Source organism: Marmota monax, unplaced genomic scaffold (assembly GCF_021218885.2).
Source record: "Marmota monax isolate L192 unplaced genomic scaffold, Marmota_monax_Labrador192_F-V1.1 WCK01_AAM20220418_F8-fsc00146, whole genome shotgun sequence".
Lineage (NCBI taxonomy): Eukaryota > Metazoa > Chordata > Mammalia > Rodentia > Sciuridae > Marmota > Marmota monax.
The window spans coordinates 3,974,578-3,986,867 of NW_026694096.1; the positions used below are offsets into that span (position 1 = coordinate 3,974,578).

Genomic DNA, 12,290 nt, shown 5'->3' on the forward strand with positions numbered 1-12,290 from the left:
TTATCCAGAACATCAGAATGACAAAAGTCAAGGATCTAAAAACACCTGGAAATATGTCATACAGGATTCCGAGTTATTTAATTGTACTCATGTTATCATATGCATAAACTGTATCCATAGAAATCCAGAGACTCTCATGCATATGACAGAGTGTGATCAAATGGTTTCTTAAACAAGCAGGAGGGCATGCCAAGAAATTTCTAACCCATTTACAAATGTAGTTAATTCTGGAAATGATGATAAGCATTATATATTGAGAATAAACATGATTCTTACCATCTGAGACTGACTTCTAGGACATCCATTGATATCTTCAACTTTTTCATTTGCTAAAGCCAAGAAATAAAATGAAAGAGAGAAAAAAGGACACCATGCTTAAGCAATGAAGTAAAACAGAAAAAAAAAGAGATTTAAAAAGAAATAAGCAAAAATGTTGCTGCTAAATTTACTCGATCTCCCAAGCCAAGTACAATAGGACACACTTGTTAGCAGCCACCAATTCCACATGCACAAATCAAGGGGAAAAAAAAATGAGTGAGAAGGAAGTTGCTGCTAATTCTTTCACTTGTGCCAAATGACTGCTGACATGAAACCTTTCACAATTGTCCCTGCTGGATCAAGATACAGTTTCAAGGAATCTCAGAGTGTATGAGTTGCTCCCGCTAAAGAAATGCACACATGGGAGACATATGGCTTAATGAAGCATTCATTTCTGACAATTCCGTGTATGTAAAGATACAATTCTAGCTATTGAAAAGTATGGCCAAACCGTCCTTCTCAAACATCCTCACATAAACATGTTTAATTAAATCAGGGGAGAGCCACATTCATCTCCAAGACACATGGAACAATTCGCTATGCATTCTACTTAAACTGTAATTTACCAAAGGGGTTGAGAGCAGAGACTCTCATGCTTCCTCTCAGAGGGCAGGTCTTACCAATGATCTGGATGATTTCTGCTAGCAGTACTCCATCTGCGATGTCCTGTTGCAAATCCTTGATCAGCCGCTTGTGGCCTGATTTTGCTAGGTAGTGGTTGGCCCAGTCAGTGTAAATCTGATGAACAGAGGGAGGGAAGAAGTGAGATGGGAGAGGGAAAAGAGAGACAATAAAAATTCTTAAGACAAATGGTGGATCCAAAGGGAAGCTATTCTGGATCACATTCCAGTTTAAGAAGTCATAGCTCAAAAGGAAATAGTTGTAAAATAATTTTGAAACAGTTCTTTCCCCCACTTATCTCTTGTTTCAAAGGAGGATGATTCACGCTTTCAAAATCAGGGACTAGTCACTTGTGACAGAGCAAAACTCCCCTTCCTGGATGACTACTGAGGAAACTTCTATAGCAGATCAGTTTGGGTTTCTCTCTCTCTCTCTCTCTCTCTCTCTCTCTCTCCTTCTCCTATTTTTTTTGAAAATAATCCTGCCTGTCAATGTAAAAGGAAGCCACCTGGACTGATTTACACAGGAACTTTATAAAGTTTTGTGTTTTTCTCTGAGACTTTATTGAATTTGTCATATGAGATACTGTATATGACAATATTTTGGCATCGTTTTATAAAATAATTACAAATGCCTTCCTGTCTAAGATACTTTGTTTGGACTGTCATCTCTCATTTAAGCCTCTTGAAATGTGTTTATATTAGAGAACATAGGCAGCCAATGTAGTTATAATACATAAATTACAATATAGAACTGAGAAGCAGATTGCAAGCCACAAGGCTGGCAATTTGACATAGATTGGAGGTGACTCTTCAGCAACAGATCAGAATATAAGGAAAAGCTGAAACTGTTCAAACATTTCACAAAAATAATTGTTACTAATTTTTACCTATTAATGCAATATAATGATAACATAACCATAGAAGAAAGAAATAAGCATGAAGATATTTCAATTTCATGCATGGCTCATATGGATATTTTAGTTTAGTACAAGGCAGACCAGGATGTGATGTAACAAAAATGAAAAATCTGAAATGAGAATGGAAGAGGGAAAATAAATAAGAAATATACACATAAAATGTTAATAGAAGCACTGGAATTAGATCTGGGAACATAATGGAACCCGACCATGAGAAGTGAAGGTAAGGGATTCTCCACAGAGAGTATAAAATATGGAAAGGCAGAGGGGCAAAAGAATGTAAGACAGACCATAAACTCTGTGACTTTATGCCTAAAGCTAAGACAAATTGTACTGAAAAGATGAGTTGTCATATTCATGAACAAGGAGTGCCAAGCAAATTATGCAAACTATTTTTTTAAATTTATAATAGATAATTTTGCAAGAAATAAATAACTCAGATGTATAGAACTTAAAAGTGAAAGTTTTCCTACAACTTGAAGCCCCTGTCCACTTGTGAATAATTCGGCATAAAGAGTTCTAGAATTGGTATGTCTACACCATAACTTACCATTCTATAGCACAGTATGTAAACATACACCCAGATCACCCCCTTCCCCCACACACAATGGAATTTTTAACTGGATATGACTCAAATTGTACATATAGTATCATCTTGCAATTTCAATTTTTTATGTAATAATATTTTAATGGTTCTTCGAAATCCCATTCACATATATTGATTTCACTATTTTTGATATTACATGATACGTTAAACAATCTCCTGTTGAAAAACATCTAATTTGTTTAAATATGCCTTTATTACATATAAGTTGTAAGAGACAGCCATACATATCTGTATCTATCCAAACTGTATATATACACATGTGTGGATATATATACACATGTGTGTATTGTATTTTTATAAGACCAAAACCTAGAATTGGGATTGTGAAATTTTTAAAAAAAATAGATCCTAGGTAAAAACATCCTAAAATTACAACAGAAAAAAGAAAGTATTTGCTTTAGAAAACAGAGTGTCTTCTAATGCATATCTAGAAATGGCTAAATTTCCAGAAAGATGTGAATAACTGGATGCACCCATTTACATGATAATATATAGGATATATCCATGATCTCTAAATTGAATACATTAAAGTGTAAAGAAAATTTCTTGTATGATTGTCTCCCAAATTAGAACATAAACTCATGGTTTACAGTTAAATGCTCTTTATTTGGTGGTCATTTTCCTTAACTAAGACTATGTTATATTTGTATGGTTGTATAGTGCTGTGTGTGTATGTGTGTGTCTGTGTGTGTGTGTGTGTAAGGTTTTATATTGTTCAGAACTTCAAATATTCTTTTGATGATGTGCATCTACACATCATTAAAGAGAGAGAATTCTTTGCCTTTCTACTATAAACTTTGGGTTCAGTCAAACTTCATTCGTGCCAGTTTCTCCATAGGCAGGAGCCACAAGTGCCATGGCTTAATGTTAAAAGAAGCATAAGGATGAGCAGAATGAATTGGGGAGTCAGATGGAGCTGGCTCTGAAGCCCATCAGACCATTTACTACTGCTGGGACCTCAGGCAAGTTATTTAGCCTTTATAACCTTTGATTTCTCATCTCTATTTCAGGATGATAATAATACATTACATCATTATGTGAGGAGTAAATAAGACAGTGCCTATAAAGCATATGTCACAGGGTTAATCCTAAGAAGAAATCACTGCCATCATTTCCAGCATCTTGGCATTTAGCTTTATTTTGCTATGATACCTTTCCAACAGATACTTGTGAAAGTTTTTGTTTCACAGTGTATAAATAATTAGAAGACTGGCAATAGACTGAGGAAATTGGGGTTTTTGTTTGTTTGTTTGATTTTGTTTTCTTCTGGAACTACTCTTATCTCTGACTCCTTTTATCTTCCAGTTCACAGGGGGCACAGATCTGTCGGGCCACCTGAACTCAGGAGAATCTATGTAAGTCTGAGGCGGCCATGTTCTCATCCAGTCCTGGAACGGCTCTATTGAGACACCACTTCTACGTTGCATGAATTTTGTTTAATGAAGGCATTCAATTATGGAAAAAATACTTATTTAAATAACACAGAGTGGAATTCATTGATAATATAAACAAGAATACTTTCATTCTCTAAGTGTATGTCAATGGTTACTTAGCCTTTATCCAAATATCTCCTAAAACAGGTAGAAAACAGATGGAAAGCCAGTTAGTTGGCTTGAAAATCTTATAAGGGAAGCTTCTGATTTAATGCAAAAATCACTTTTTACTTCTTCCAGGATTTCTTCCAATCCCAAGCTTAAAGGCTTTAACTTGTCCAGTATCTCTTAATAGACTATAATTCTAACTTTGGTGGCAATGAGAGAAATCAATGACTAAGTAAATTAACTGAAAGAAAATTTCTACTTAAAAAGTCTCATACACTTTTAAAATTTAATTATTTATAATAAACACATGTATCTTCTAGAAGTAAAAGAAACTTGCCATTGTTCAATGAAATCAGAGAAAAGGGAAACTAGTGTCATTAAAGGGGATGTTATAATCTAGAAGTAAAATATGAAATGATTACAAAGCAACACATAAACATGCTCTTTCTTTTAAAATATTACATACATACATACATACATACTCATATTTATATTTCGCTTTCTTCTTAGATTTTATGTATGTAAGATAAATAAAAGAGTGGACAAAGTGGAGTACATCTTTTTTTTTAAAGAGAGAGAGAGAATTTTTTAATATTTATTTTTTTAATTTTCGGTGGACACAACATCTTTATTTTTATGTGGTGCTGAGGATCGAACCCAGCACCGGGGGTATGCCAGGCGAGCATGCTACCACTTGAGCCACATCCCCAGCCCAGTGGAGTATATCCTTAAGGAGACAGTATTAAAGCATAGTAAACCTGGTATATTAATGTATTTAAAATTCATTAGTAAAATTTCTGTAGTTCTCTGATAAAATAGAGTATAAACAACCTTGTCAACTTTATTTAGAATCAGTTGTTCACATGAATACAAAATAATAGTGAAATTATGTTCTGTTTGGGGGTTTGAACTAAAAAGTTGTCCTTGGTTAATTAACACACACATACACAAAAAAAATCATGAGTATTTAACCTCTTACCTTCAGTTGAATGAATTATAAAGAGTGTGATCATATATTTTGTAAACTTATGCTATGAAATAATTATGAATTTTAAATAAAGAATGGGTATCATTGGAAATAATATTAAATTAATCACCACTCAATGTTCTATATTTTCTGTAAGTGGGTCATTTGGGATTTTATTTATCTGTGTTTTGATCAAAGGTCAAATATCTAAAGCAATTTTCTTCAAATATTTTGATTAAATGTAATGTTATAAACATGAATTTCGTCTCAATAATAGTATATATATCAGAAAAATTAAGAGAATTAATGAAATTACATTTACTAAAGGGTTACTTAGAAATTTTAGTACAACTGTATATATGATACTTCATTTATACTAATTAAAAATAACAAAATAATAAAAATCAAAGGTACTACAGCATATTTTACATATTATTCAATATGAATTTTAGGGCCTATTATACAATGGCATGCATTCTTTAGGGGAACATTCATTATCATTAAATGTCAGTGCCATTTAATACCCCAGTGGATACTGACTAAACATCTGTTTTCATTCAATGTCAGTTTCCTCATCTATTAAATGGCAATAATATTCTTATCTCTAAGTGGGATTATTGTGAGGACTGAATGAATTCAAACTTAGGAATCGGGCCTTTAACTTGATATACATTTGTTAAATGTTAAAATATTATTACTAGTCCATTGCTTTAATTTGAAATATATGTACATTAATTTTAATGAGAAGTTTAATTTTAATGTGAGCCATTACCATTGTTGAATCCTTAAACTTAGCTATCTCTCCAAATATAATGAACCTAACTAATCAAGAAAAATTGCTGCAAGTAGTAATGACTTCTGAGCATAGTTCTGTGCCCTTACAATATTGATTTTACAAAGCTCACTTTTCATATAAAATGAGATGGCAAACAGAAGATGATAACATACAGCACCATATTGCTTTTGTGCAGTGAAACTCACTGCAAAACAAAGCAGAAGGTAGACTTTGATTCTCCATAGAGTCCTAAATATCAGTTGGTGATGATTTATTTTTTACTACTGATGATGTAACATACAGCCTTTATCACAGCAAACAGCTCCTAAATGTTTTAAGAATTATTTAGTATTTGATGAGCATTTTATGAGTAACCTACCACTCAAGTCATATAAAAATAATTACAATCATTTGTTATTCCATACATGACTCTGAGGTGCATGTTTCAATGTGATACAATGATTTCATTTTTTAAAAAAAATTTTTGAAAATTTGTTCTTTGGAGATATATATGACATAGAGTATATTTTGACATATTATACATACTTGGGGTATAACTGATTCTAATTAGGATCCCATTCTTATGGTTGTACTGGCATCAAAACAGACATAAAGACAAATGGAACAGAATGGAAGACACAGAAATGAACCCAAAGGCACCATAAGCATACATTGGAGAAAAGATAGCCTCTTCAACAAATGGTGCTGTTGAAGAAAACAGGAAAGCCAGATGTAGAAGAATGAAATTTAACACTTATCTCTCACACAGCACAAAACTCAACTGTAAGTAGATCAAGGACCTAGGCCTTAGACCAGAGACCCTGTGCCTACTAGAAGAAAATATAGGCCCTGTTGGGAGTCAACCCGGCTCCAAAGACTAACTTCCCCATCTCCCGAGAAGAGCTGTCCAATGGTGAGCCCTGCTGGTTCACATGATCCTTACCCAGCAATCAGACTAGCCCTGCTGGTTCACATGATCCTTACCCACCAATCAGACTAGCCCTGCTGGCTCACATGATCCTTACTTACCAATCAGAGTAGCCCTGCTGGCTCACATGATTCTTACCCACCAATCAGAAAGCACCCTATGCCAAATGTCAAACAGTTCAACCATTAAACTGTCATAACTGTCAAACCACCCCCGGCTCTATAAATATGCAGAGCTGTTCCTCAATAAACGGGCATTTTCTCCGACTACGAGCCTTGTTTGTTCTTTCAGGCCCAACTTTCCATCCTGTTGGCTTAGGAACCAACATCCTCCACAAGACTCCTGAAGTCCAAGAATTAAAATCAAAAACCAATGAATGGGATGATATCAACCTCAAAAGCTCTTCACAGAAAAGGAAACAATCAAGAATGTGAAGAGAGAACCTACAGAATGGGAGAAAATCTTTGCCACCTGCACATCAGATAGAGCATTAATCTCTAGGATTTAGAAAGACCTCAAAAAACTTAATACCATAAAACTAAACAATCAATAAATGGGCAAAGGAATTGAACAGACACTTCAGGAAGAAGAAATATTAATGGTCAACAAATATATGAACAAATGTTCAACATCTTCACCAGTTAGAGAAATGCAAATTATAGCTACACTGAGATACAATGATTTAACTTTAATAAGTGATAAATAATCAATGACATGGAGAGAAGTAATACAGAAAGCACAAGCTATTCGCTCAAGAATTTATTTGACTAGAAAGACACTAATTTGTAACCTGACTTGAAAATATATATAAGTCTAATCAGAAGATTTTTAAACACAAGCTGAGCTGGCTTTAACCCTGCATTATTTTATATATTTCTTTTACTGAAAATTCCAGCAATAGCATCACATTCCTGAGAGTACTTCTCCCTGTGACATTCAATATATTGCCTTTGCAAAGCCATACAGGGTCTTCTAACTGACAGCAGACAGAAATCATGTGGGGGAAAAAAGTTTCTCTTTTTAAATTTAATTTTACTATAAACTACAAAATTACAGTTATATATTTACAGGGTACTAAGCAATGTTATGATCTATAAATACAATGGGGCATAATTAAAGTTAATTTACACATCACCTCAAATACTCATCATTTTGTGGTAGGAAAACTTTGAAACATACTTAACTATTTCCAACGTACTATACACTATTAATTGTATTAATAATGCTATACAATAAATGTTAAAAAAGAAAGATTTTTCTTCTCCTTTTGGTACTAAGGATTGAACCCAGTGGTGCTCTACCACTAAAATACATTCCCGACCTTCGTTTTTAATTTTGTTTTGATCTGTTTTTATTTTGAGATAGGGTATTTTTAAGTTGCTGAGGCTGGCCTCAAACTTGCAATCCTCCTGCCTTGGCCTCCAAAATTCCTGGGATTACAGGTGTGCATCATTATACTTATTTTTTCTTTCTAACTGAAGTTTTGTAGTCTTTGACCATAATCTCCCAAGTTTCTCTGTCTCCTGCCTCTAGTAATTACCACTCTAGTCTCTATTTCTGTGAGTTTACTGTTTTGAATTCCATCTATACATGAGAACACACAATGTTTGTATTTCTTGGCCTGACTAATTTCACTTAACACAATGTTCTCCAATCCCATCCCCATTGTTGTAAATGACATAATTTCTTTCCTTTTTATGGATGAATAGTAGTTTCTAATGTATATATACCCTGTGTGTTTTTTTATCCATTCATCATCTAATGGGCATTTAGATTGATTTCATAACTGGGCCATTATTAATAGTGCTGCATAATGCTTATTTCAAATCTTTTGGGTAACTACCCAGAGGTGAAATCATAAAATAACTTTATTTTTAATTGTTTTGAGGAACCTCCACAATGTTTTCAATAATGGCTGTACTAATGTACATTTCTACCAACAGTGTACAAGTGTTCCCTTTTCTCTACATCAGCACTAACACTTGTTATCTTCTACCTTTTTCACAACAGTCATCCTAATAGGTAGGAGTTAACCCAGAATTTCAATGACAATAATGGGACTTCTACATCTCAGAAAGCAGCAAAAGACCAAGCACACACAGGGAAACCATGAATGGCAACTTAAGGTAGAGTGACCAGTTACATAGGTATTTTTCCCACAGAGAGGAAAATAAATACTGGGAAGAGAATTCGAAAGAAACACAGGTCCCAAGAAAAGGCCTAACATACCTCTTCTCTGTGCTGCATTTCATAATAGCTTTTGGACATGAACAGAGAATCACAAAGCACATCTCCCACAACCGTCTAGGAAATCATCCATTTTTGTGTCTAATCCTCTGAAATAAACTAAAATTGTTTGAGAGAAAGTAGAGATCCTACCGCATGTGAACTCAGAACAGGTAGGGTGAACGCACCTGACACAGGAAGTAGACATAGCTAGAAGATGTGGGGAGAGTTTCTGATAACTGAAGTTAATCCCACTGGTTGATCCTTATCTATCAGCTCAGGGAGAAAAGCTACACAAGTGAAAGGGAAGAATCTAGAACTGAGTGAGCCTTTTCCTCAAAGACTGAGCTTTAAACCAGAAGTGACTGAATTATTTTGCATAAGGAAAAATAAGGTGTGGTTTTGTTTTTTTTTTTCCTATTGTGCAAAAAATGTGGCTTGAGAGGTGAACAATCTTAAAAACTGTACTTTGGTGCGCTGAGTTTTATGACTCCAAAATAAAAGAATTGTAGGCACTATCCAATAAAGAAGGTTGGAAAAGTCAGTGTAGGATTAAGACATGATACATGCTGTTCTTCACCAGTTTGATAAGTTGATCACAGGCTTCATTTCCAGTTGCTATTACAGGGCTGAGAGGACCAAGAGATTCAGAGAGTCCATTCCCGTGACTCTTGTAGACTGATACGGTTTGGATGTGGCTTGTGGCCCAAGGGTTCAGCCTTGTTCCCTAGTATCATCATGTGGAAGTGGGGTCCTCTAAGAAGCAAGGCCTACTGGAGGCCTTCCAATCATGGGATGTATGGAGAGGTATTAACATGGTTCTCCCTGGACACCTGAGTTAGTTCTTGTGAGGGTTAATATAAAAGAAGGAGCCTGGCCACTCCCTAGTCTCTCTGCCTTCCTCTTTGGCAAGGTAACTTTTTCCTCTTGCATGTATTCCCACGGTTCTGAAGCCATCTGCCATGAGGTGACACAGCTGGGAGGGCCCTCACCACAGCGGGCCCCATGTAGTTTGGACTTACAGCCACCAAAGTGGAGCTAAACGTACTACTTTTTACAATAAGTACCAAATTCCAGGTATTTCACTATGTAAGAACTAAAAATGGCTTCTAGAAATCTCTCAGTGAGTGTATTGTGTTATAAATATGAACCAATTTCATTAAAACTTTTGATAACATTGATATTGTCACAATATAAGTAATATATTCACCAAATAAATAGCTCAACATGGCTAGTTTATTTCTTAATTTTCATTCCAAAGTTAATGCTGATCTTTTTCATGAAGTTTTTAAAAAAAATTTTATGTTTGAGAGTTGCTTCAAAGTGAATGTTAATGCATCAATAATAATGGAAAATTCAGTAGCTGGAACATGAAGGTAGGTAAATTCTTGAATGAACATGAAATGATGTCTAATAACTTTCTTTTACGTTATTCCGTATTACCACCTTTGTTCTGACCCAGTTCGGTTAATTCTGTCTGCCTCATACCTCTTGACTCTTGTGCTCCATTACTGCTGTAATTGCCCTAGTTGAACTTCTCATCATCTCTCACTCAAATTGCTCTAACAGTCCTAGAAACGATCTCTGAGTTCAGGCAGGCTGAGCATTAAACTTTCCTATACACTACAGCTAGTGATTGCTTTAAAATGCAAATCTGATCATGTAATTCCTACTAAAAAAAAATCACATAATAGTTCTCACTTCAGAAAAAAAGATTCCTTATGAGACCAATTCATTCCATTTTAAGAGAGAACTGGTTTTTGAAAAATGTCAAAGAAAGAAAAAGACAACTATTAAAGATATATAACAACTGAAGATTGAGAAATGCTATAAAATAAATGAATGAATGAATAAATAAAGCATGCTTGAACAAGGAAAGCATTCTGCATGACATAAAAGGATGATGGAACCTACAAAGGAGTAGAGGTATGGAATATAGCACAGTGAATTCAGAGAATAAGAATAGTTAGGGGATGGGGTTGTGGCTCAGTGGTAAAGTGCTTGCCTAGCATGTGTGAGGCCCTGGGTTCGATCCTAAGCACCACATAAAAATAAATAAATAAAGGTATTATGTCCAACTACAACTAAAAAATAAATAAATATTTAAAAAAAGAATAGTTCTATTTTGCCAGATGATGGAAAGATTAGAAAGAAGACAATAGGAATCAGATATAGGTTAGGTAAAGAGGAATCACATGTAAAATTAAGAAGCCTGTATTAAGACTTTAAGTGAAAGTTTATTTTTATGTAGGAGAGATAAAAATAACAACCTAGGTGCCTTACCACAGATGAATAGATAAAGAAAATGTGATACTTATACACAATAGAATATTACTGAGCCATAAAAAAGAATGAATTATGGCATTTGCCAGTAAATGGGTAGAAATGGAGAATATCATACTAAGTGAAATAAGCCTATCTCAAAAAACAAAGACTGAATGTTGTCTCTGATATGCAGATGCTAACTCACAATAGGGAGGGGAATAACAGAAGTTCATTGGATTAGAGAAAGGGGAACAAAGGGAAGGAAGGGGAATGGGAATAGAAAAGACAGTAGAATGAATCAGATATAACTTTCCTATCCTTATATGTGAATACATGACCAGTGTAACTTCCCATCATGTACAACCATAAGAATGGGATCCTAATTAGAGTAAGTTACACTCCATGTATGTATGTATATATGTATGTGTGTGTGTGTGTGTGTGTGTGTGTGTGTGTGTGTGTGTATATATATATATATATATATATATATATATATGTCAAAATACACTCTACTGTTATGTATGTCTAAGAAGAACAACAACAAATAACAGCCTTGCTAACTGGTGTTTCTAAATTCTAAGTCAGATGTAGTTATGAAGGATAGTTTAGAGCAAAGAAAGACTGAATACAGGGAGATGACTTGACAAGGCTTCCTTGTTCTAGATGGTGAAATAAATATGTTTCTGCCCTGTATTGTTTAGAAAATTGTCCTTAGGACACCAAAAATAAAAGCCAAAGCTCAAACTCTATCTTTCATGACCATAATATACAGACATTGAAAACTGATGAAAGAATCATGCACAACTGGGCACAGAGAAGCACAGGAAGATGATGCCCACAGGAGCTTGCAGAGAGAGAGAGAGAGAGCTGTCAAGGAATATGAACATGTTTACCCACAGAGCTCGGAACAGTTCAGGAAGTGTGCACATCAGATCAATAGGAAGACAGCATGAGTCGGATTCAAGATTTATGTATTACCTGCCTCCCCTCATCCCATCAAGATTCTAGGGGAAATCAAAAGTTGGGTTACCAGGCAGCAGCCAGAAGTGTGATAGCCTGGGAATTAAATTAGAAGGATTAAATAAAATTACATATACTAATGTTGACACTCTAGCAAGTGACT

The 12,290-nt window shown here is 34.7% G+C and overlaps 1 protein-coding gene across 8 annotated transcripts in view; it reads right to left on the bottom strand.

Moving 5' to 3' along the window:
* Positions 1 to 12,290, bottom strand: part of Nav3 (neuron navigator 3) — an 802,778-nt gene that overhangs the window by 247,383 nt on the left and 543,105 nt on the right. For all 8 annotated transcript variants that reach the window (XM_046465096.2, XM_058585776.1, XM_046465095.2 and 5 more), the window contains 2 exons: positions 939 to 1,056; positions 277 to 329 (listed from right to left, as the gene is read on the bottom strand). In XM_046465096.2, the coding sequence (XP_046321052.1) occupies positions 277 to 329; positions 939 to 1,056 (171 nt within the window). The remainder of the gene's footprint in view (positions 1 to 276; positions 330 to 938; positions 1,057 to 12,290) is intronic.